Source organism: Staurois parvus, unplaced genomic scaffold (assembly GCF_062004578.1).
Source record: "Staurois parvus isolate SC_StPar_1 unplaced genomic scaffold, SC_StPar_1.0 ptg000102l, whole genome shotgun sequence".
Classification (NCBI taxonomy): Eukaryota; Metazoa; Chordata; class Amphibia; order Anura; family Ranidae; genus Staurois; species Staurois parvus.
Genome location: NW_028317898.1, coordinates 5622496 through 5649050, shown reverse-complemented (window position 1 = coordinate 5649050; position 26555 = coordinate 5622496). Strand labels below are relative to the sequence as shown.

At 40.5% G+C, this 26555-nt stretch overlaps 1 protein-coding gene across 1 annotated transcript; it reads left to right on the top strand.

Moving 5' to 3' along the window:
• The first annotated feature begins 16273 nt into the window (after positions 1-16273).
• On the top strand, positions 16274-26018 carry LOC149467762 (alpha-1,4-N-acetylglucosaminyltransferase-like). The gene is made up of 2 exons (XM_089671260.1): positions 16274-16785; positions 25273-26018. The coding sequence occupies exons 1-2, from the start codon at positions 16291-16293 to the stop codon at positions 25858-25860; spliced, it is 1083 nt and encodes a 360-aa protein (XP_089527386.1). The 5' UTR covers positions 16274-16290; the 3' UTR covers positions 25861-26018.
• The last annotated feature ends 537 nt before the right edge of the window (positions 26019-26555 follow it).

Sequence of the window (26555 nt, the reverse complement as noted above, 5' to 3'; positions counted from 1 at the left end):
TCAAAGCTCCACATATATATTGTGTTTTTGTGAACTAAAATCAACTTTAGTGTGTTTTTTGACAAATATAGTGTGGCATAAAAAAATGAAACTACCATCATTTTATTCTCCAGAGCTTCTGCTCTTAGAACATGTATATTTTGGAGGGGGATATCTAATCTTTAGGTAAAAATGATTTTTAAACGTGAAAAAACTGAATAAAATGGCTGTGGCAGTAAAAGGGTTAAATGCATGTTCCAAGCACGTATTATAAAGTATTGGTACTTTTTCCATAACACCCTCAGAAAAGCACTGAAAGGAGAAATCTCTCCACTGCATGGTATTTTAATTTGTTTTTTATTTTCTTCTTTTTTGGCTTTGAAAATGGCCAGAATTATTATTATGATTAAGATTTGCCTCCCTAGACTGTCTGGGATCACTATTGAGTTCGGGGTTTATGAGTTTTAAACAGAATTTTACAAACACCCTTTGCAAATCAAATCTAGGCTATGGTACTAGCAAAAGAAACCAATGTATGATTGTTCCACTGCAGCTGATGATTATAATGGCATTTTAAAACCAACTCTCTTCTTAATATCTTCAAGTTGGCAAACCCAGAATCACAAAACTTCAGCTACAAATTTCTTGAGGTCTTGTAAAACATACTGTGTAGCACTGACAAATAAAAAAACTACTGGATGGTACAGGCCCTCCTAGCCATTCAGTTGGTGATTTGGCCCCTAGGCTCCCCCATACACTCATTTACCCACTGACAACTGATGACAGACATCCAATTTAATTTTTTCAGACTTTTTTTGGCTCAGTATCCAGGAGATAGAGAGTTAGTGGTTACAGGATACCCACAAGCATCAACATACAGTAAATTATCTCCACTCAGTAGTACATTCTAGCAAACATATCTTTAGCCCCTCCCAAAGGCCCAAAGTGGACCTTTAAGCCAAGACCAACAATAGATTGAACAGAATTCTTGGGAAGATTCTACACTTTAGTAGCCAACTTCTGGTATTCCCAGGCCCCAGGAAAAGTCAACTTCCAATCTTTGGATCTTGCTCTGGAACTGTATCCTCCTCAGGAAGCAGTCCTGGAAGTCAAAGGACCTCCTCTCCTGGCAGGAGCCAAGGAGGCAAAGACCAGAATCCCTCACACCAGCATTGCCTTCCAAATCTTTATCCCCTTCCCAGCTCACATCACTGGCATAAACCTTTGTAGTGATGGGTTAGGGGCATTCCAGTTTATGAAGGGAGATCCTCCAACAGCTTGTCTCAAGACAAGAAAGCACAAATTTGAAAATAAACCCTTCACTTGAAAAATGAACCTTTAACAGTCTAATTTCTTACAGATTGCCTCTTGTACTATAGTATGTGTAGATTTTTAGAGAAGCAGTTGAAAGTCCAGCAGCATGACTCTTTAAAATTAGAACAGTATTAAACACAATACTTTTTACCAATTTTCAATTACATTTCTTGGTGGAAGGTGGGATACAAATGCCTTGGAATTATAACTGTAGACATTCCACAATATAAAATATGATGACAAGCTCAACATTTCACACAGCATTATAATCAGATATTTGCATTGTAGTCTCTAGCAGTTATTTGTAAAGTAAATAAAGTGGAATCTTGCAGCAGCAGCAGCAGCAGCAGTGAGCAAGTTGACTACGTGTTAGCTTGATGTGAGGTACTGGCTGACTAATTAGACTGACTGAACACGACAACATACAAGACATTCTGTTCCACAGGGTATGCATTTAATTATTTTTATTCCTTTTTAAATATTATCATGAATAATTTTATTCACTGTGAGTTTTGCTTTGAAGAGAATACTTGTTATGAAATGTGAGATTATTTGCATTCTGCTGTAATAAAATAATTATTTACTTTTACAGATGTTAGTAATTAGGATGTAAATTAATAAATATTTAAGAGATTTTCTTTTTTTATGATAGCATTGCTTGTTTTTATAACTAAGGAAATAAAGAAATAAATTAGTGTAAAGCTCATTATGATCATGTAGTCTATAATGTATTAGAAGGTGAAGTTTTACCATTTTATTATAATCAAGGTTCAGTTCTAACCCAATCTTAAACTCACTGGACCATTTAATTTGTAATCGATTAGCTTGGAAATGTTTTTAAATATTATTATTATTACTATTATTATTATTTTAAATGGTTGAGCTCACTTTCTTTTTTTGCAATTTTGTGTGTAATGTTGTTTTTTTAATGCTTCTTGCCCTATGTATAACAACACATGCGAGCTGTTCACAAGAATAACAATGATTCACTTTGTTACTTTTACAATTTGACAGTTGTCAACAATGGTTAAGATGTTTAAATGAAGTTTAAAAATAAATGTAATTATAGCATACCATAATTATGTGTAATGAGATTTGCTTCTTTCTCTTTTTTGTTCATATTTGGTATATTTGTATGCTATTTTTCCTTAAATATGCAGATTTTTTTCTTAAATATTCATAGACCAGTTTAGAAGTTTCTAACTCGTACACTAGTTAGTTGTTTTTTTTTTAATTGCTTCAATAACTTTCAATGTAGATATTGCTGCATAAGTGCTCATAACACTACATAAAGTTTACTGTTAATATTTTTCTTTATTGTATTTGTCTTTTAAATCAAAGTTAATGATATGGCGCGTTATAGTCTTGTTTATCCTTGACTGCACAGAGCTCCAGGGAAAACCTGTACAGTGCCTGTCACCAGTGGAGGGACCGATCACTGAAGCAAGCCGGTCAGTGTGCATTCTTAGTGTACATACCAACATATAAGATCCAATCTTTTACTAATGTTCAAGAGATTGTGTTTAAATACATTCATAAAAATTGCACTAAAACATTCTAAGCTAGTGGAAATATACTGTAATTCACATTGCCATAATACATTAGCAAGTAAAAGTGAAATAGTCATTTAAAACATTTTATGGCAAAAAAGTGAAATGAGGGCACCTAAAAAGCATAAAGATTGGACACGTGGCACCTACGGCTCTTCTAGAGACTATGCTATAAAAAAAAGTCTGACAAGCAAAGCTCTAACACATCTGAGTAGCTCCCTCCAGCCCTCACATACTGTATTCTTCCTGGCCCATCACTAAGCCAATAGAAGGCATGAAGAGGAAGGCAAGCTTTGGTGCTATTAAGAATATAACTTTGCTGGTTGTAATGGCCAGGCATTTAGCTGTAAAAGTAAGGCATTAGAGTCTGAAACAGGCGTGGCTGCAATTTAAAGTTGCAACATTATTATTATAGAAGATTCTCATTAACCACTTTGGTGCTAGAGTAATTTTTTCATTTTTTGCAAATTTAATGTAAATGGAATGTAAATTTAATCTGTAAATTTAATGTAAATGGAATGTTTGGTTATAAATGTATTTAAATCCTCCATAACATTATATACACTGCTGAAAAAAAATTAAAGGAACACATCAGATCTCAATAGGGAAACATATCATGCTGGATATCTATACTAATATGGACTGGGTAATGAAAAGGATCCCCCAACGTTTGATGGAAATTTAAATGATCAACCTACAGAGGACTGAATTCAAAGACACCCCAAAATTCAAATGAAAAAGTGATGCAGCAGGCTAGTTAATTTTGCTGAAATTTCATTGCAGCAACGCATAATGGTACTCAGTAGTTTGTATGGCCCCCACGTGCTTGTATGCATGCCTGACAACGTCATGGCATGCTTCTAATGAGACGACGAATGGTGACCCTGGGGTATTTCCTCCCAGATTGGGACCAAGGCATCACTGAGCTCCTGGGCAGTCATGCTATACTCTGAATAAAAAGTGTTCCGTTAATTGTTTTGAGCAGTGTATTTTCTGAAAGCAGTAGAATAAAAAGATAATTGTTGCAATTTTTTGTCGCATGATATTTATGCAACTGTTTATTACAGGTTTTCAATAAAAAATACAATAAAATTAATTTTAGTGCAAACACATACAATATAATGCCCATATACTAAATAGTGAAGCGCTAACAAATACCTAAAAAATACCCTATATATACATCTCAAATACCATCTGAACCTATAGTAATAAATACCATAAAGTGATAAAAAATAAATATGATAAGTCTAATTAGTGAAAAACTACGATACATAAATATCTCATACATAAATTAACCATTAATACCTCATAATTAATCCGTGATGAAAAATAACAAATAATGTATTATTAATTAATTCTTAAATAAATCAGTGATGTAAAATCAATAATCATAATTGTGCTAATTCATAAACAAATAAAAAGTGTAACTATCCGCGATAAATAGTGACAAGCCTATGAATTGAAATAAACTGTGATTTCTTCATCAAATAAATACGTGATTCATAAATTCTGTGGTAAAACTATATAACAGAGTAAAAATGAATTCCATTTAATTGAGTGATAAGTATATAATATAAACACAGTGTCTAAATTAAACTCAAAAAGTCCAAAGCTGTAAGATAGGGACGCATCCATATTAAGCGCAGGAGGATATTTGCTTTTTCATTTAAATATAATGCCCAACTTTTTGGTAAAAAAAATAACAGGTGAGGTTGCGTGAAGTGAATAGATAGTCCTAAAATTGTGACTATAGTACCCAAAAAGCTCCATAGGCAATGCTTTAAAAGCCTTTAAAAGCCTTTACAGCTCATCATTTTAGACTTAACTGTGAGCTCTCATGCTGGAATTATTGCTCTCACTTTGATGTTCATGGCAATACCCTGTGCTTACGTTTGCATTTGCGGGTGTGTGCAGGGCATTAGGGGTTACATTTAAGTGAATGCATGTCCATGGACATTACAGAGCCTTGCATTACCAAATTATGCATTTCAAAGTTAATCTTCCTAATCAACTGGGATCCACCAATGTATTTAACCACTTCCCACCCATAAGGCATCATATGATGTCCTGGACTCCTTAGTGGAGATACCAGGATGATGCTACAGGCATCATCCGAGTATCTTTTTTTTCAGCCGACGATGCTTTGTAATGTAAAAGCAATCCTAGCTAATTAGCTGCTGGATTGCTTTTACAAGTGGTGGGAGGGCTGCATACATTTTTGATTTAAAAGATGAAAGTATTCCAAAAGACTTGCTGTGAAAATGATAGGAAATGTTCAAGCTTGATGGGACTCCATATTTAAAGAGAAGCTTTATTCAGGCTTGGCAAACCCTGCAGTATCCAGAGCTTCAATATAAATGTTCAGCTGAAAAAGGGAATGAATGACATGAATGGCGTGATTGTCCAAATGCTGTGCACCTGTCACGATCCGCCTGGCGGCGTCTCTATCGGTCCACAGCACGGATTTCCTCAGGGCGTGGGGTCTAAGTCCCAATCTGCTTATTCACCAGGGCCCCTGATGGTGGGGATGGACTTGGAGCAGACTGAGACCAGGTCGCGACCCCTGAGTACGTCCGACAATGGTAGAGAGCAACGTCAGAGGAGTGTGGGGTAAGGAGTCTGCTGTGAAGAGGCTGGCAGACCTGATAACCAGGAACGATCCCTGCGGGATGGATGGATTGTCTGGGTGGCTGGAAGCGTAGTCAGGTGGGCCAGGTCAGCAACGTGCGGGCAGCGAGGTACCGGAGGAGAAGGCAGAGAGTGGTCGGGGTCACAAGCCGGGTTCAGTAACTAGCGGACAGCATGGTAAAAGGGGTCAGGCAGAAGGATGGTCAGGCAAGCCAAGGGTTAAGCAGGATATAATCAGTAGGGTCAGGTACAAAGCAGGGGTCGGCAACGGAGTAACACAGGATCAGGTATCAGGAACAGAGCACAAAAGACCAATTTGACATACCTCTATTCCCGTTTAAATAGCCCGCCCTGCGCTGTCATTGGTGCCAGGTGCGCGTCTGCGATCGCGAGTGCCCATGCGCGGCCATCACGATCGCCCGGGTCCCGCTGCCCGCTGATTAGAACGCATCGGTGTCCTGTGCATGCGCCGCCCGGCGCATTGCGGCAGGGACACCGATCCCTGACAGCACCACTTCTAAATATGACAGATTCTGTACGGCACCCCCACCCGTTCAACTGTCATTCAGGACAGCCACTGACAGCTAAAGTGTAAACAAAAGGGCAGGAGTGGACATACTTGGCATCAGCAACCATCCCTGCCCCTTTATTGATATTTCAGGTGTCAAAGGGTGAACTGTGTTTGGCAAGTGTAGTTATGGGAAGCTGACAGAGAGCATGGGTCTCTGTGAGTTATTGTTTCAGTTGTTGATGAGGATTTGCATTGATGGGCAACATGGTTGTTGATTGAATTTGGGGGTTTTAATTTTTTTTAATTAAAGGGCCGGTAAAAAGGTGTGTGAATTTATTTAATTCTCACTTTTTTGTTTTTTGGGCAACATGGTTGTTGATTGATTTTGGAGCTTTTGATTTTTTTTTCATTAAAGGACCTGTAAAAAGGTATGTGAATTTATGTAATTGTGGTTTTTGGGCAACATGGTTGTTGATTGATTTTGGGGGGTTTCATTTTTTTTATTAAAAGGACCTGTAAAAAGGTGTGTGCATTTATTTAATACTCACTCTTTTGTTACAGAGCCCCAATATGTTTTCATGGGGGGGCAGTAACTAAGGGCCCCCTTATTTTTTAAAGTGGACTTCCAGATTCCAGAAAGCCCCCTGCATGCAGACCCCCACAACCACTGGGCCAGATCTGTGGGGAAGAGGTGAAGAGTGTTTGTTCTCAGAAACATAGCATGGAAACCCTGGCAAGGTATCCTCCAAAATGTGGCTTGATATGGTTTAGGGGTTGGAGAGGGCCTCACACTCACCCCCCCTCCTTTCCTGCATGCTTAGATTAGGGTCTGGTGTGGATTTTCGAGGATCCTGTGTTTTTTTTTCTTGTGTAGGGTGTCCCCATTTTTTTGCATGGGGTTCTCTTACATCCATACCAGATGCTCATCACAAGGGTCTGGTATGTATTTGTAGGGGGAACCCCATACTTTTTGTTTGCATGGGATCCCCCATTAGGATCTATACCAGACCCTTGTGTAAGATAAGGGTCTAGTATAAGTGAATTTTTGCTGTAGTACATTGTGTCACTTCACAGGTAGGTTGAGGGTATCTCCAAGCATATTACTTAAAGGAATTGTTCATTTTCATGCCATTTGTTTCGCAATTCCCTTATTAGTGTAGAAAATGTCCATTTCTGATTTTTAAGTTACAGCTCTCATCAACTTCAATAGATTTGGCACCCTAACGTCAGTAGAGTTCAGTAACCCCACCCCAATCCGCACCCATGTACATGTACTACAGACAACCTTCACTGTTCTTGATTCAAATTGATTCAAACAAAGAAGAAAAGAGGTGGATCTTGAGCCAAATCTCAGGAACAGAAAGCAGAAACAGGCAGACACCTCCAAATGTCACAAAATCATGCATCATATATCTATCAACAGAAAGATTAAAACCTGTACAGCATGTTAATTGGGGTTTAACTGCAATATTGATAGTGATGAATTTTTGAATGGCCATCATAGGCCTTGGTCTAAGGGGAGTCATAGAGTCACCTATGCGTGATGTTGTTGTCAAAAGCTCATTCCTGTGTTAAAAAAAAGTTCCAGACTGTTGCTCTGTCTGCCAGTGTAACCTATCAGGTTCTAACTGTGGCTGTACCTATACAGTTTATGGTAGAATAATGGGTGTCCTAACACCCAATAAATAAATATATACAGTGGGGCAAAAAGTATTTAGTCAACCACCAATTGCGCAAGTTCTCCCACTTAAAAAGATGAGAGAGGCCTGTAATTGGCATCATAGGTAGACCTCAACTATGAGAGACAAAATGAGAAAAAAAATCCAGACAATCACATTGGCTGATTTGGAAAGAATTTATTTGCAAATTATGGTTGAAAACAAGTATCTGGTCAATATCAAAAGTTCATCTCAATACTTTGTCATATATCCTTTGTTGGCAATGACAGAGGTCAAACGTTTCCTGTAAGTCTTCACAAGGTTGGCACACACTGTTGCTGGTATGTTGGCCCATTCCTCCATGCAGATCTCCTCTAGAGCAGTGATGTTTTGGGGCTGTCGCTGGGCAACACAGACTTTCAACTCCCTCCAAAGGTTTTCTATGGGGTTGAGATCTGGAGACTGGCTAGGCCACTCCAGGACCTTGAAATGCTTCTTATGAAGCCACTCCTTCGTTGCCCGGGCGGGTATGTTTGGGATCATTGTCATGTTGGAAGACTCAGCCACGTTTCATCTTCAATGCCCTTGCTGATGGAAGGAGGTTTGCACTCAAACATAGCCCCATTCATTCTGTCCTGTACATGGATCAGTCGTCCTGGTCCCTTTGCGGAGAAACAGCCCCAAAGCATGATGTTGCCACCCCCATCTTCACAGTAGGTATGGTGTTCTTTGGATGCAACTCAGCATTCTCTCTCCTCCAAACAAGACGAGTTGTGTTTCTACCAAACAGTTCTATTTTGGTTTCATCTGACCATATGACATTCTCCCAATCCTCTTCTGGATCATCCAAATGCTCTCTAGCAAACTTCAGATGGGCCCGGACATGTACTGGCTTAAGCAGGGGGACACGTCTGCAGGATCTGAGTCCCTGGCGGCGTAGTGTGTTACTGACGGTAGCCTTTGTTACGTTGGTCCCAGCTCTCTGCAGGTCATTCACTAGGTCCCCCCATGTGGTCCTGGGATTTTTGCTCATTGTTCTTGTGATCATTTTGACCCCACGGGGTGAGATCTTGCGTGGAGCCCCAGATCGAGGGAGGTTATTAGTGGTCTTGTATGTCTTCCATTTTCTAATTACTGCTCCCAGAGTTGATTTGTTCACACCAAGCTGCTTGCCTATTGCAGATTCAGTCTTCCCAGCCTGGTGCAGGTCTACAATTTTGTTTCTGGTGTCCTTCGACAGCTCTTTGGTCTTCACCATAGTGGAGTTTGGAGTGTGACTGTTTGAGGTTGTGGACAGGTGTCTTTTATACTAATAACAAGTTCAAACAGGTGCCATTGATACAGGTAATGAGTGCAGGACAGAGGAGCCTCTTAAAGAAGAAGGTACAGGTCTGTGAGAGCCAGAAATCTTGCTTGTTTGTAGGTGACCAAATACTTATTTTCCACCATAATTTGCAAATAAATTCTTTCCAAGTCAGCCAATGTGATTGGATTTTTTTTCTCATTTTGTCTCTCATAGTTGAGGTCTACCTATGATGCCAATTACAGGCCTCTCTCATCTTTTTAAGTGGGAGAACTTGCACAATTGGTGGCTGACTAAATACTTTTTTGCCCCACTGTATGTATATATATATATATATATATATATATAGTTTAACACTTTTGTGAGGTCCAAACAATTTGGTTTGCATCAGTCACTTAACAATAACCAATTTTTTTTATTATATAAGGCATTTGACTCCTTTTCTTACTAAATAATACAGTGGTGTTTTTAATATAAGCTAACAAAACAGTTTTTAATTTAGTGTTCATATTTTTTTAATTATATATATTTGTATACACTTTTCTGAGCAAAGCAAGCGTACAGAGAGAGAAGAATGGTGCCATCTTCGAAACATTTGTTTGCAAGATTTGCTGTCATGGTGATCACAACCAAACTGATTGGTTTCCGATCATTAGTTTGAGATCTGTGGCTGTTTGAGATCTAGGAGCGTGCACAATTGTGCATTCTTAGAACACAGTTGCAACATAAATTTAGGTTTTCACAACATGGGGAACTGAAAATATGCCTAAGAACCATGTACGTAAACCCTAAAAATCTCTCTTATCTCCGTCTTTTTGGTTTGTTAAATATACCATTAACATATTTTGTCAAAAAATAAGTACTTGTTGATCTGACATTGTCCTGTATCTTGTACACTCTGCGGTCTTATTTCAAAAAGTGTTATTAGCCTTGCTCAGCTCACTTCTGTGAATTACAATACATTCCCAGCTCTACTCATCTTCACAAACAGGGGTAAGAGTTCTGTAGTCCTTATACACTTCTTGTCCTAGGGTGCCAACACTGCTCCTCCATAGACACAGAATAGTGATTGGGTGTTGTCACCCAAGAGTAGAAAGTATGATACTTGCAGGATCACCAGGTGAAAACAAGCCTGAAAAAGGAAAAATAATGGATCGGAGGACTGGTGAGTTGCAATATCTTACATTTTTGTTCTTGGATTTAGATATTCCTGAATCTACAGAATGTGGTCATCTAATGGTTAATATATACTTTTTTGTATTTCATTGGTTACTTTATAGGCCTTGATGATTAAAATGGAAAAATGGGGTTCTTAAAAAAATCTATACTCACCTAGGTGGGTGCAGCATTGATCTGATGGTGCATCTGCCCACCACTACTTCTAAGACTGAGAACTGAGCAAAGACTGCTGATCACTTGGTTCTCAGTCGTCAGTGAGCAGAGAGCCATGCCTGTCAGTCTCCGGATCTCTGCCCTGCCCTTCCAGCACTCACTGGCGCGCTGGGCTGTGGAGGGGATGGAAGAGGCTGGCTCAGGCTCTTTGCGGCACACTGAGAGGCTGAGCCAACTGCCGATCCACACATCTAGGTGGACCCCAACCGGTAAAGTTGGGATCGATCCAGAGCCTGGACAGGCTGACTAATGTCATCTGACAGCAGGCTTTAACCTGCTGTCGGCTGAAAATGGGTCATAGGTAGAGATGAGCGAAGTATTCAAAAATTCGATTCGGCTGATTCGGCGAATTTCAGGAAGAAATTCGATTCGATGCGAATTTATTCGCTATGAAGATAACTTATAAAAAGGGTTTCTAGGCTTCAGAGAGCCTTTAAATTAGTGCAGAACACTGTACCTTTAATTTAAATGCCCTTGGAGATGAGGAAGGAGAAGGATGAGAAGAAGGAGAAGGAGAAGGATGAGAAGAAGGAGAAGGATGAGAAGAAGGAGAAGGATGAGAAGAAGGAGAAGGAGAAGGAGAAGGAGAAGGATGAGAAGAAGGAGAAGGATGAGAAGATGGAGAAGGATGAGAAGATGGAGAAGGATGAGAAGAAGGAGAAGGAGAAGGATGAGAAGAAGGAGAAGGAGAAGGATGAGAAGAAGGAGAAGGAGAAGGATGAGAAGAAGGAGAAGGATGAGAAGAAGGAGAAGGAGAAGGATGAGAAGAAGGAGAAGGATGAGAAGAAGGAGAAGGATGAGAAGAAGGAGAAGGATGAGAAGAAGGATGAGAAGAAGGAGAAGGATAAGAAGAAGGAGAAGGATGAGAAGAAGGAGAAGGAGAAGGATGAGAAGAAGGAGAAGGAGAAGGATGAGAAGAAGGAGAAGGAGAAGGAGAAGGAGAAGGATGAGAAGAAGGAGAAGGATGAGAAGAAGGAGAAGGATGAGAAGAAGGATGAGAAGAAGGAGAAGGATGAGAAGAAGGAGAAGGATGAGAAGAAGGAGAAGGATGAGAAGAAGGAGAAGGATGAGAAGAAGGAGAAGGATGAGAAGAAGGATGAGAAGAAGGAGAAGGATGAGAAGCAGGATGAGAAGAAGGAGAAGGATGAGAAGAAGGAGAAGGATGAGAAGAAGGAGAAGGAGAAGGATGAGAAGAAGGAGAAGGAGAAGGATGAGAAGAAGGAGAAGGATGAGAAGAAGGAGAAGGAGAAGGATGAGAAGAAGGAGAAGGAGAAGGATGAGAAGAAGGAGAAGGATGAGAAGAAGGAGAAGGATGAGAAGAAGGATGAGAAGAAGGATGAGAAGAAGGAGAAGGATGAGAAGAAGGAGAAGGAGAAGGATGAGAAGAAGGAGAAGGATGAGAAGAAGGAGAAGGAGAAGGATGAGAAGAAGGAGAAGGATGAGAAGAAGGAGAAGGATGAGAAGAAGGATGAGAAGAAGGATGAGAAGAAGGAGAAGGATGAGAAGAAGGATGAGAAGAAGGAGAAGGATGAGAAGAAGGATGAGAAGAAGGAGAAGGATGAGAAGAAGGATGAGAAGAAGGAGAAGGATGAGAAGAAGGAGAAGGATGAGAAGAAGGATGAGAAGAAGGAGAAGGATGAGAAGAAGGATGAGAAGAAGGAGAAGGATGAGAAGAAGGAGAAGGATGAGAAGAAGAAGAAAAGAAGAAGGATGAGAAGAAGGAGAAGGATGAGAAGAAGGATGAGAAGAAGGAGAAGGATGAGAAGAAGGATGAGAAGAAGGAGAAGGATGAGAAGAAGGAGAAGGATGAGAAGAAGGAGAAGTATGAGAAGAAGGAGAAGGATGAGAAGAAGGAGAAGGATGAGAAGAAGGAGAAGGAGAAGGATGAGAAGAAGGATAAGAAGAAGGATGAGAAGAAGGAGAAGGATGAGAAGAAGGATGAGAAGAAGGAGAAGGATGAGAAGAAGGATGAGAAGAAGGAGAAGGATGAGAAGAAGGAGAAGGATGAGAAGAAGGATGAGAAGAAGGAGAAGGATGAGAAGAAGGATGAGAAGAAGGAGAAGGATGAGAAGAAGGAGAAGGATGAGAAGAAGAAGAAAAGAAGAAGGATGAGAAGAAGGAGAAGGATGAGAAGAAGGATGAGAAGAAGGAGAAGGATGAGAAGAAGGATGAGAAGAAGGAGAAGGATGAGAAGAAGGAGAAGGATGAGAAGAAGGAGAAGGATGAGAAGAAGGAGAAGGAGAAGGATGAGAAGAAGGAGAAGGATGAGAAGAAGGAGAAGGATGAGAAGAAGGATGAGAAGAAGGAGAAGGATGAGAAGAAGGATGAGAAGAAGGAGAAGGATGAGAAGAAGGATGAGAAGAAGGAGAAGGATGAGAAGAAGGAGAAGGATGAGAAGAAGGATGAGAAGAAGGAGAAGGATGAGAAGAAGGATGAGAAGAAGGAGAAGGATGAGAAGAAGGAGAAGGAGAAGGATGAGAAGAAGGAGAAGGATGAGAAGAAGGAGAAGGATGAGAAGAAGGATGAGAAGAAGGAGAAGGATGAGAAGAAGGACAGTTCTGTGACAGTTTCTGTCTATTTCTGACAGTTCTGTGACATTCACTCCATACAGCGGTTTCAACCGCTGTATGGAGTGAATGTCCCAGAACTGTCAGAAATAGCCTATTTCTGACAGTTCTGGGACATTCACTCCATACAGCGGTTTCAACCACTGTATGGAGGGAATGTCCCAGAACTGTCAGAAATAGACTATTTCTGACAGTTCTGGGACATTCACTCCATACAGCGGTTGAAACATTGTATCTATTTGTTTCCATAAATGGCTGTGGAGGGGATGGAAGAGGCTGGCTCAGGCTCTTTGCGGCTCACTGAGAGGCTGAGCCAACTGCCGGTCCACACATCTAGGTGGACCCCAACCGGTAAAGTTGGGATCGATCCAGAGCCTGGACAGGCTGACTAATGTCATCTGACAGCAGGCTTTAACCTGCTGTCGGCTGAAAATGGGTCATAGGTAGAGATGAGCGAAGTATTCAAAAATTCGATTCGGCTGATTCGGCGAATTTCAGGAAGAAATTCGATTCGATGCGAATTTATTCGCTATGAAGATAACTTATAAAAAGGGTTTCTAGGCTTCAGAGAGCCTTTAAATTAGTGCAGAACACTGTACCTTTAATTTAAATGCCCTTGGAGATGAGGAAGGAGAAGGATGAGAAGAAGGAGAAGGAGAAGGATGAGAAGAAGGAGAAGGATGAGAAGAAGGAGAAGGAGAAGGATGAGAAGAAGGAGAAGGATGAGAAGAAGGAGAAGGATGAGAAGAAGGAGAAGGAGAAGGAGAAGGAGAAAGAGAAGGATGAGAAGAAGGAGAAGGATGAGAAGATGGAGAAGGAGAAGGATGAGAAGAAGGAGAAGGAGAAGGATGAGAAGAAGGAGAAGGATGAGAAGAAGGAGAAGGATGAGAAGAAGGAGAAGGAGAAGGATGAGAAGAAGGAGAAGGATGAGAAGAAGGAGAAGGAGAAGGATGAGAAGAAGGAGAAGGATGAGAAGAAGGATGAGAAGAAGGAGAAGGATAAGAAGAAGGAGAAGGATGAGAAGAAGGAGAAGGAGAAGGATGAGAAGAAGGAGAAGGAGAAGGATGAGAAGAAGGAGAAGGATGAGAAGAAGGAGAAGGAGAAGGATGAGAAGAAGGGTGAGAAGAAGGAGAAGGATGAGAAGAAGGAGAAGGAGAAGGATGAGAAGAAGGAGAAGGATGAGAAGAAGGAGAAGGATGAGAAGAAGGAGAAGGATGAGAAGAAGGATGAGAAGAAGGAGAAGGATGAGAAGAAGGAGAAGGATGAGAAGGAGGAGAAGGATGAGAAGAAGGAGAAGGAGAAGGATGAGAAGAAGGAGAAGGATGAGAAGAAGGAGAAGGAGAAGGATGAGAAGAAGGAGAAGGATGAGAAGAAGGAGAAGGATGAGAAGAAGGATGAGAAGAAGGAGAAGGATGAGAAGAAGAATGAGAAGAAGGATGAGAAGAAGGAGAAGGATGATAAGAAGGAGAAGGATGAGAAGAAGGAGAAGGATGAGAAGAAGGAGAAGGATGAGAAGAAGGAGAAGGATGAGAAGAAGGAGAAGGAGAAGGATGAGAAGAAGGAGAAGGATGAGAAGAAGGAGAAGGATGAGAAGAAGGATGAGAAGAAGGATGAGAAGAAGGAGAAGGATGAGAAGAAGGATGAGAAGAAGGAGAAGGATGAGAAGAAGGATGAGAAGAAGGAGAAGGATGAGAAGAAGGAGAAGGATGAGAAGAAGGATGAGAAGAAGGAGAAGGATGAGAAGAAGGATGAGAAGAAGGAGAAGGATGAGAAGAAGGAGAAGGATGAGAAGAAGGAGAAGGATGAGAAGAAGGATGAGAAGAAGGAGAAGGATGAGAAGAAGGATGAGAAGAAGGAGAAGGATGAGAAGAAGGAGAAGGAGAAGGATGAGAAGAAGGAGAAGGAGAAGGATGAGAAGAAGGAGAAGGATGAGAAGAAGGAGAAGGATGAGAAGAAGGAGAAGGATGAGAAGAAGGAGAAGGATGAGAAGAAGGAGCAGGATGAGAAGAAGGATGAGAAGAAGGAGAAGGATGAGAAGAAGGAGAAGGATGAGAAGAAGGATGAGAAGAAGGAGAAGGATGAGAAGAAGGAGAAGGATGAGAAGAAGGATGAGAAGAAGGAGAAGGATGAGAAGAAGGATGAGAAGAAGGAGAAGGATGAGAAGAAGGAGAAGGAGAAGGATGAGAAGAAGGAGAAGGATGAGAAGAAGGATGAGAAGAAGGATGAGAAGAAGGAGAAGGATGAGAAGAAGGACAGTTCTGTGACAGTTTCTGTCTATTTCTGACAGTTCTGTGACATTCACTCCATACAGCGGTTTCAACCGCTGTATGGAGTGAATGTCCCAGAACTGTCAGAAATAGCCTATTTCTAACAGTTCTGGGACATTCACTCCATACAGCGGTTTCAACCGCTGTATGGAGGGAATGTCCCAGAACTGTCAGAAATAGACTATTTCTGAAAGTTCTGGGACATTCACTCCATACAGCGGTTGAAACATTGTATCTATTTGTTTCCATAAATGCAGGGACACTTTTGCCGGCTGATCGGGAAAAATTCGATTTGCGCACCCGAAGTAGGCAAATTTTCGGATTCGTATCGAATTCCGGTTCGCCTGGTTCGATTCGCTCATCTCTAGTCATAGGAGTGCAGAACTAACTGAACTCTTGTGATCTATAGAAGTAGGGCCAAAAAAGCTTTGGCCATACATCTGCTATAAGTCAAATAAAGTAACTATTACACTTAAATCTAATGTAATTAATTAAATTAAATGTATTGTTATTATTATTAATTAATATTATTAATTGATTAATGCATTCTTTAGTTATTTTTAATTTAATATTAGCAATTATATTGGCATCAATAAAGTCCTAATATTTATGTTATAATGTCCCAGTAAGTGTATCGCTGAACCTCCCTATATATATTTATATATATATATACTCTCAAATCAAAAGAATACCGTAATGTGCAAAATAAAATTGACAACCTGGTATTGCTTAATCCTAAAAATACACATCAATTTTAGCATACCATATAAATTGGTAATTACATATATTATAACAAGATATGGTTTGCTAAAATTGATGTGTATTATATATACAGTATAGGGAGATGCAGCAATACACTTACTGGGACATTATAATTTATACTGTGGGAACACTTTTTTTGCTTGCAGTCACCCCAGTTTAATATTTGTAATTTCGGACACCAGAACTATTATTATTATTATTGTTTGGAAGATGCAGGATAATCATATATTCTTTATATATGGCACAAATATTTATGTTATAAAAAGACAGCAAAATTGTTCATTTATTTATCATTATTGTTTTTCATGTTATCATTGACATTTTTTTCTCTTGCAGATTGATGTTAACATACAGCAACAATGATAAAAACCTTAAGGATTTTTTTAGTAATGCTATTTATAACAGCTGCTGGATTTCTGTATAAGGTCACATACAAAGGCAGCAACTTTCCCTACTTTTCCTACATCTTTATAGAAAGCATGGGACATGACACTGCAAACACAATTGTATCTGTAAACCAGTCAGATGGTGCCACAACTGTGGGGACAACTAAACATTCAAAAGTCACAGCAGAAGAGATCCTGAGTGGTGGAAACAGCATCGTATTTCTGGAGACCAGTGAAAGGATACAACTCCCTTCCTTGGTCTTATGTGCAATCGAGTCAGCAGCTCAAGTCTACCCAGACAGATCAGTGGTTCTTTTCATGAAGGGATTAAACCATACAAATGCAGAAGATCAGGAGAATGTTCTCAGTCATTACCCAACCCTTTCATCTCTCGACAATATTCACATCTTTCCTCTGATAATGGAAGATATTTTCAACAATACGCCTCTTTTCAACTGGTATGAGAAGGTAAGATTTAGAAGACTTCGAGGACTAAAATACAAAATGGGAGCTCTATTTCATTACAATTGTATTCCAGAACAGCTTCCATTCAGTCTCAGTTGTGCCAGTCAAGAATCACAACCCCATTTAAAGCTGAATCTCAGGCAGGTAGAAAAAGAACAGTTCACTTATGTATCAATTAAAAATTGCATTTATTTTGACTAGGTTAGGCTTGATCTTCAAGTCAAACATAAGTTCGACTCAAACATCGGCCATTCATGTGGTTGGCGAAAACACAAACAGTAAGGGCATTCGCCCACCGCGCCCCACAATGCACTTCACCCTGACAGTGCATTGTGATTGGCCAAAGCAATGCACCTGACCACAGGTCAGATGCAATAGTATCTAAAAATGCAGCGCTCAGATATAACACACCTCATATAACCTCATGAAATATAAAAGCATATATAAAAGACATGTAAATCACATAAAACTGTGTATAGATAAACGCATGTATAGTCAGCTGATTATGCAATATGGAGATCAAATAGAAATAACAATAGTAAGACTCTGAGGAGTGTCACATAAGGGTGCAGTTTGCGTCTAGATATGGCGCAAATGGTGTATAGGTGACAGGTAAATCTCCAAACAAGTGCAAATCCGTGCATCTAGTGCATGTGGGAATGAGGGTAAATTGCACTAACCAGATAGCGCAAAACACAGTGCTTTTGAGTAATCAAGACCACTCCTGGTCATCATCATCCTGGAGTAACCCCGGGGATAGTCTGGTAATACGTCTGCACCACAGCCTCTCCTCCACTGTCACTCTCCGGATTACAGGGAAAATTCCACTTCAAGCTTATGCATCCAATAATAAGCACTTAAGGAATCCACCTTAATAACTCAAACTGGCATAATTTCCACTTCAAAACTGGGTAAGAGATCAACCAGCACCCCAGTCTTGCCGGCCACTTTTTTATATCCACCTGTTCAACAGCTTGGTAACACAAATTGCTAATCAGCCAATCACATGGCAGTAACTCAATGCATTTAGGCATCTAGACATGGTGGAGACGACTTGCTGAAGTTCAAACTGAGCATCAGAATGGGGAAGAAATGGGATTTAAGTTACTTTGAATGTGCCATGGCTGTTGGTGCCAGACGGGCTGGTATTTAAAAAATTGCTGATCTACTGGGATTTTCACGTACAACCATCTCTAGGGTTTACAGAGAATGGGCCGAAAAAGAGAAAATATCCACTGAGCGGTAGTTGTGTGAAGGAAAATTCCTTGTTGATGTCAGCGGAGAACGGGCAGACTGGTTGCTGCGACATTCAGATGGTAGGGTCAGAATTGGGCGTAAACAACATGAAAGCATTGATCTATCCTGCCTTGTGTCAATAGTTCAGGCTGCTGGTGGTGGTGTCATGGTGTGTGGGAGATTTTCTAAATCCTCTGCATTGTGTAAAAAGGCTGTTTGATCCTGTCTTCTCTGTTCCTCCCCTTTTTAAAGCGACCACCATTTATCTCCAGACTGAACCATAGGCTTGCGCATACTCAATTTGGTGTATATTTGCTAGAGAGGTTTTTTTTTTTCTTGGGAGGGTGCATGTTATCAGCACAGGGCCAATCAGCACTGTCCGGACAAAGGTCAGGGGATTTCCATCTTCCTAGAGCAGAAAGAAAACTCCTCCTACAAGCTTTAGCTAGTGCTCAGCTGGACACTGATAGAAGTCACAAGACTGCTATAACTGCTGATGAGAAAAGGTATTTAGCAGTTTATATTTACTAAAATAATTGCACTTCCATGTTGTGTGTACTGTGGGAGACCAGATATAGTGGATGCAGGGTCCTGGGTTTAGTAACACTTTAAGTTCAGTGCACATTCTGTGTGTGACTTCCTGCATTTCCCTTTGCATAATGGGAAACTTAGTGTTCTTTCCCCACACGGATATGATGTACAACAAGAGATAAAGTCCTTCCTCCAATGCCAGGAAGGAGCATTCCTTTTCAAGGATTTCATGACGTCACTGGGACTGCAATTTTTAAATTTGAACAAAAGTCAGTCACTATACTTTGTCAGCAATGTAACAGAGCTTAGGGAGAGGGACATGCATTTGCAATGTTAGCTAGAGCTCAGAGTTCAATGTTAAATAATAAAAGCTGATCATTGTAAGCGCCCCTGACAGTGCTAAATTGTTTGTCTCATCTTTTGTTCTTTTGAGAAACAAAATACTTTCTGGCTGAATCACCAGGTGAAAATAAAAGAAAGAAAGCAAGCCTAAAAACGAATGCAGCCACCACCAGTGTTCATTTTGACATCAAATTTCATGGGCAAAATCTGGCATCAGAAATACCCTCCATTTCCCTGCAAGCATTTGTGGCCTACACATATAGATAAATATGTGTCACGAGCCGCATCCCTGGCCTCTAGTGCTCACACAATCCCAGCAGCAGAAGCAGATGATCCGACAGGTTGCGAGGCAAAGATCAACTTAAGTCACTTGAGGACAGTTCTATCGCAAAGAAAATGTTATAGATGAGACAGAAGTTTTATCAATACACTAAATAAAACTCATAGGATGCTGTTTAATAAATTGAAAACACATTTGACTACTCATGCTCCTGCTTTTTTGTTTCAAACGGATGGCACCCCCATGTATTGCCCCCAACAGATAGCCCAAGTGTTCGGAGACTTCTATCATAAGCTTTATAACTGCTTATCGCCTGACGTACATCCCACTTTCCATGGAGATTCTTTCAATTTTTTCAGCCTTTCATTTCCCTAAACATAAAAGGGAAGATAGATTAATCCTAAACGCACCCATTACTATGGAGGAGCTATGTGCAGTTGTTAAGGAACTACTGTTGCACAAAGCGCCAGGCCCAGATTTTCTTACAATACTACAAGCAATTTCTCACAGATATAGGCCCTGCCCTATTGGAATTTTACTCCTCTATGCTCACTGGGGAGGAACCTAATTCACAATTCCAACATTCTCATATCACAGTCATTCCCAAACCAGGCAAAAACCTTACGACCCCATCTAATTACAGGCCCATAGCATTACTAAACATGGATTATAAAATTTTTACGAAACTCTTAGCTAATCGCTTAGCTCCTCTGCTTCCCAAAATCATACACAATGATCAGGTGGGATTTATCTTGGCAAGACAGGCAGGAGACAACACTAGGCGTACAATCAATTTAATATACTGAATGGCACACGAACACCGGCTCTACTGCTAAGTTTAGATGCTCAGAAGGCATTTGACCGGTTGGGATGGCCCTATATGTTTGAACTACTGTGACGTGGGAATACAAGGGCCTTTTTTTAAAGCAATTATGGCACTGTATTCAAGGCCTACCGCACAGGTTAGGCTTCCCTATGCCACATCTGACACTTTTCCCATGCTTAACGGAACTAGACAGGGATGCCCTCTGTCCTCATTCTTGTGGGGAGTGACTGTGACTGTGAGGTGACTGTGACTGTGAGGTGGAAGGAATACAAACTCTCACTTTTTGCAGATGATGTTCTATTGACTATTGCTAAACCAAACTTGTCCTTGCCTGCTTTGCATAAACTTTTACAAGCTTTTAGTGACCTATCTGGCTATAAAATAAACACTTCAAAGACAGAAGCTATACCCCTTAATATCTCACCCCAAGACCTTCTACTGCTTCAAAAACATTACTCATATCATTGGTGTATGTCATCTATTAAATATCTTGGCACTCATATAACTCCAACTTATGCTCATTTGTTTGAGGCTAACTATCCCCCACTGTTTTGGGAAATCTACACTCTCCTAAATCAGTGGGATGCCTATAAGATATCTTTCTTGGGTAGGGTAAATGTGTTAAAAATGTCTGTCTTGCCAAAGTTACTTCACCTTTTTGAAACTCTCCCAGTGGCAATACTGCAAGCTCAACTGCAAACTTTACAGCAAGCGTTTCTTAGATTATTTGGCATTGCAGAAAGCCTCGTATAGCAAGAATGGTTCTTCTGACTCCTAAAAACAATGGAGGCTTAGGGGCACCAGATATTACAAAATACGTTGTGAGACAAACGCTGTCATGGTTCACCCAAAAACCCCAGAACAGATAGACGGAGATTAAATTAGGATATATTTATCCGATCCACACATGTTCATTGCTACGCCCTTTTCATCGCGCACTACCCCTATCCACTTCCCCCCTATGTTTGAATCCATGAAATTCACCCTCAAAATATGGTCCACCTGTGTGAAATCCCAGCAGTTATTATCCATATGCTTTCCATTGTTGAATGTTTTGAACAATCCGGAGCTCCCAGATAGTCTATCTTACCCACATATGACCTCTTGGGCAATTAGCGGGATATTTCAACTCCGTCATCTGATCAATCCTGTTACATGAAAGATTTGGTCATTTGAGGAGCTTAGGGCTGGAAATCCACATTACCTGCATCAGTCAGATATACCTATTTGCAGTTCCATCATTATTTCCATATCCTTAATTCATCTGTGACTCTAGCCCCCCTACAGTTTTTGAGAGGATAGCGGCTAAAGGTCCCTCCCAACAACATCTTATCACCTCTTTACATAAGCTACTCCTCAATAACGGTCCTCTTATTGATAACTCCCACCATTATATGAGGAGATGGGAAGAGGAACTTCAATGCCCAATCTCTCAGAAATCTTGGCAGATGATTTGGGACTGATTTGGTTACTAAAACCTCTCATTGTGTTGTGTATAAAGAAAATGTATATAAAATATTGATGCATTGGTACAAGACCCCTGTAGTGCTTCACGCGATCAACCCAAATCTGTCTGACAAATGCTGGAGGTGAATGGAAGGAGTAGGCACCCTGGCACACATCTTTTGGTTCTGTCCACAGATTGTGGGTTATTGGACTACGGTTAAAATGGTTTTGGAGCAAGTACTCAATGTTACCCTTCCCCTAGACCTGCTACACTATCTTTTGGGGCTACCCTTTAGGGGTATTTCTAAGCAATCTAAGAGGTTGGGAATACATATTCTGACGGCTGCTAGACAGTTGATACTACAACTCTGGAAATCAGTCGATGTCCCCACATTACATCATCTTTTAAGAGCGATCTTTGAAAACAGAGAAATGGAATATATTACAACTCGAGTGGGTGACTACTCAGGTAATTTTTTATCTATTTGGGAACTATGAGATCACTGTCTACTTTGGTAGAATTTCTTCCTCACCCCCTCTCCCCCACCCCTTATATAGCTCAGATACCTCTTTAATTATTAAGCCTCTGACAATTATTGTAACCCAACAATGTGCAGGTTTAGGTTGTCTTGTGTTTTTGTAATGTACAGTTTACCATGCTGTCTAATTATATTCATATTTATTTTGTTTCTGTTCTCTTTTATATTGATTGTGGATTTCTTTCACTGCAACGTTAGCACCAAAAGTGTTGTTGTAACCTTGTTCTGAAAAATGGGCTTTTGGCCATTAATACAAATTTACAACAATAAAAAAAAAATGTAATTTCAATTGCCTGTAATGCCTTCACACATATTACATGAACTTTAACAGTTCAAGTAACTAAACACAACAAAAAATGTCTACAGCTGTAAGTACAGGCACAGCATAGCACACAAATATACTCAAGGGTAATAATTATTTCTAGAACCAAAATCAGCTTACTGTTCACAGAAAAAGCAGTTTAAAGGGGAAATTCACGTGGGTAAATGTCCCTCCCTTACATTTTTGTTATGTGTTCATTCGTTGATGAAACCTGGAATTGATTTTCATAGTTTTTGTAAATTGAAATAATTCACTGAAAACATGCCATCAACAAAAATTATGACAAAAATATTTTCATCAACGAAACTACCACGAGCCACCACATCTAACAATTAGTAAGCTGCAATATAATAAATGTTTACTTTTGTGTTTAATACCACTTTAGGCTCTAACAATAAACATCCATAAAGTGACACTAAACTATACAAGTATGTATTCTTAAATCAAAAAAGTACCTTCTCATTTGAGAGAAAAGTACTCACAATTACAAATATGTAAGAGACAGAAAACAACTCATCCTTCTGAGGGCATGATGTTGTTAACACAGGCTCTGCCCCAACGTGTTTTGTCGTAGGAGACATCAGCTGGCCCCTTGAGAATGTTTTTCTCAAATTAATAAAAGAATCAGGGGATTTTACACTAAGAAGCTTTTGTCACTTTTTTCTCACTGAAATCCTGATACATGCTGAGAGGCAGTGCTGCTTATAGCTGATCCCTACTGGTGTACCCTGTGGTTCTTAATCTCTGTGCTGGATTGCTGCAAAGGTCCCCAGGCATCTAAGAGCATTTTAGGATTTCCTACAATTTAGGGGTCTTTTGGTAAGAGGATGATTTTTGGAAGAGGTGGTGGAATTCACAAGGGGATTTCAAGTGTCATTTCATTATATATACATTTTGGTGGAACTTGTGTTCTTTTCCACAATTGGGTGATTAGTCATATTTCATATACGCATTGATTTCATTATACAGACTTAAAGGTACAGCACAGCAATTTTTATTACAGCTACTGTATATGGCAAATAAGGCTTAATGTTGAAAAATGTAAAGTAATACACTTGAGAGCTAAAAATACATCTTTAGAATGCAAGACACCCATCAAAGGGGAAAGTGGGAAGTGAGAATGGATCCTGGATGGGTCCTTATACACCACATACTCAACAAGAGCATGCAATGCAAAGCTGCAGCAACCAAGGCTAGCAGACTGCTAAACATTATTTACCAATTTACAAAATGCTGGTTCAGCCTTATCTTGTGTAAGCAGCTCAGTTTTGGTCACCAATCCTTAGGTAGGATGTGCTTGAACTGAAGAGAATTCGGAGAAGGGCAACAAAAATAAAAAGGGGGCTGGAGGGCCTCGGTTATGAGGAATGACTACAGTCATTAAACTTATTCAACTTGGAGAAGAGGCTGTCATGAACTGGGAATCCGCTCCAATTAGGGGCAGAGTGGCTGACCAGAACTAGTTGCGGAAGCTGGGCAGACGGTGGCAAAAGCCACAGAGTACATACAAAGCTCTTGGTGTGCCTGCTTACTTAGTGATGGTGAGAGCCCTGAAAAGGAACCACCTGGTCTTCACCAGAGCTCCTAGAAGTGGTGATGTTAAGCTGCAGGTGATACCCAGGTTGTGGTCCTTTGGCTCACCTAAGCAGACTGCAACTGACAACAGGTGAACACAACCTTGCAGTGCTGGGGCACTGGATGCACTAGGTAGCAGGTAACACAGGAGTGATAGCTAGAGTGCATTGAAATACAGAGGGAGACAGATGTGAAACACAGGCTGGGAGTGCACAGGTGCTGATAACAAGAGGCTGGTTGGGACTCACAGGGAAACATACTGGTGCAGAGAAGCAGGCAAGTGAGTAAAGAGGGAGACATGGTGGTGAGTGTTAACTGGATGCTGGCACAAGTGCATGGGGTCACAGGAGCTGAACACAGGCCTGGGATCACCAGAATCACAGGATCAGGGGCAAGGACACAGGCTGGAGTGCACAAGGTTGGAGGAAGGCTAGAATTACCAAAGACACTGGGGAGCGCTCAGATTACAAATACATTCAGGTTCTGGTAGACACTGGGAACACAAGAGGTCATGGAGACCACAATGGAAGCCACTGGAAAACTCTAGAAAATACACTAGAAAACACAGGGGATGTGGATGCTAGCATGTGGATGTGTTGCTCGAGCTCTGAGCAACCCACATGCTAGTCATGTAAGACGGAACACCCCCACTGTCACTGGCTGGAAGCTGGAAGCTGGCAGCTGCACACAGAGGCAAGACCCAGTGCTGGAGCATCGAACAGGTACATGTGACAAAGGCTCTTATGAGGGATATGATTGGAATATACAAATCTTTCAATGGTGGCTGCAGTATTTTGAGAAATTTGTGTAATCTAAGGTCTCTGAAGGAGACACGCTACCACACAATGAAATTGAATAAGAAGTGGTTTGGTCATAAAAAGGGTTATTTAAACTCCCTTCCACAGTATGTGGTAGCAGCAGAGAGAATAAATAATAAAAAAAACCTATTGCTCAGTGAACACAATATACAGGGATGTGGAAATTCATGGTCAAATACACACACACATATAGGTTGAACTGGATGGACCTGTGTCTTTCGTCAACCTTGCTAACTATGTAAATATGTAAGGCTGGACATGTCCTTGTTTCAGTAACTGAGATTTGCTATATGTAGTTAGATATATTCAACTACACTTGTTCTGTTATGATGAAGATGTTTCACCACTTGTCCAAGCAGATTCCTCGGTTCCATACAGAACTTAGAACTATAGATCTTAGAACTTCGAACTGAGGAAGTTGCTTGGATGAGCGGTGAAACATCTTCATCATAACAGAACAAGTCCAGTTGAATGTGAAATGTGACTACTACCCATACCATGATCTGTGTAAATGAGAACCTGTAAATGAGCATAATGACTGAATCCTCACATTTCTTTTCACCTGTTCTGTCTAGATTAATACTACTTTGGAAAAATATTGGATCCATGTAAGCTCAGATGGATGCAGACTAGCACTGATCTGGAAATATGGAGGCATTTATATGGACTCAGACATCATTTCAATACGGCCTATACCCCTTATGGACTTTCTAGCAGGTGAATCACATCAGTATTCCAGCAATGGTGTTTTTGGATTTTCTCCCCAGCATAACTTTACCTGGACGTGCTTGGAAAATTTTGCTAAGAATTATAATGGAAACTCATGGGGAAATCAAGGGCCTCATCTCTTTACTCGTGTTTTGAAAACGGTATGTGCTTTACCACGTTTCAACAATACAGAGGATATCATGTGTGGCAACATTTCCTTTTTAAATCCTCAAAGATTTTATCCCATTAAGTACCCGGCTTGGGGAAAGTTCTATGAGGTCTGGACCAAGTTGCCAACTTTCAATGAATCCTATGCTTTGCACCTTTGGAATTATATGAATCATAACCATAAAGCTATGATACCAGGGAGCAACACTTTGGTGGAACATCTCTATGAACAGCATTGCCCTTCTACATATGCAACACTTCAGAGGAATGAAAGTATTTATACCTAGTGATGGCAATGAAGAGAAAGTACAATGCTATCTGTGCTAACTTTGTTTTAAAGTATGTTTTAAAGCGTATACATTCTTGAACTGCTATTTTATATCACTTTTTAATAGTTTATCTTATTTTTCCCTTTTCCAATAAACACAAAAATGCATTAAATGCAGTTTGAGTGTTGGTAGCTTCAACCAAACTGGCCAGGGACACCTCCTATCGTCTCCATGCTGAGGAACTAAAGCTGGCCATCCATGGAATTAAATTCAGTAAGGACACTGTCACGTACCTGATTGGAGACTGAAATGATGAGGTCGGCCTCACTTGTGTCACTAGCCCTGACCCCACTGGAAGTGGAACAGAGGGTGTCTAGGGACCGGGGGGACAAGAGTGCCAGCAGATGTTGTTTGCAGCTCTTGCAGTTGGAGACTTTGGAAGGCTTATGAACCTCTGATTCAGGTACCGTAGTAATATGCAGAGCTGGTATGGTAGATCGCCAGGTGTGCACCAGAGCAAGGCAGGAAGCAGGGATGGGAGACAGGAGCAGTGTCAAAGAAATAGCCAGGGTCATCAACGGGCGGACAGCGAGGTACCAAATCATAAGCAAGCCAAAGTCAGGAGCAGAGCCGAAGTCAGGAACCAGTACCAAGCAGGGGAGTAATCAGAGTCAGGTCAGGATCAAGCCGGGTCAGCAACAAGGAAATCACAC

Bases quoted from the DNA above. Each gene is read 5' to 3' on its own strand.
- LOC149467762 (XM_089671260.1), top strand. From the start codon at position 16,291: ATGATAAAAACCTTAAGGATTTTTTTAGTAATGCTATTTATAACAGCT. The intron at 16,786-25,272 runs GTAAGATTTAGA...TGTTCTGTCTAG, and splicing joins TTTTCAACTGGTATGAGAAG to ATTAATACTACTTTGGAAAA.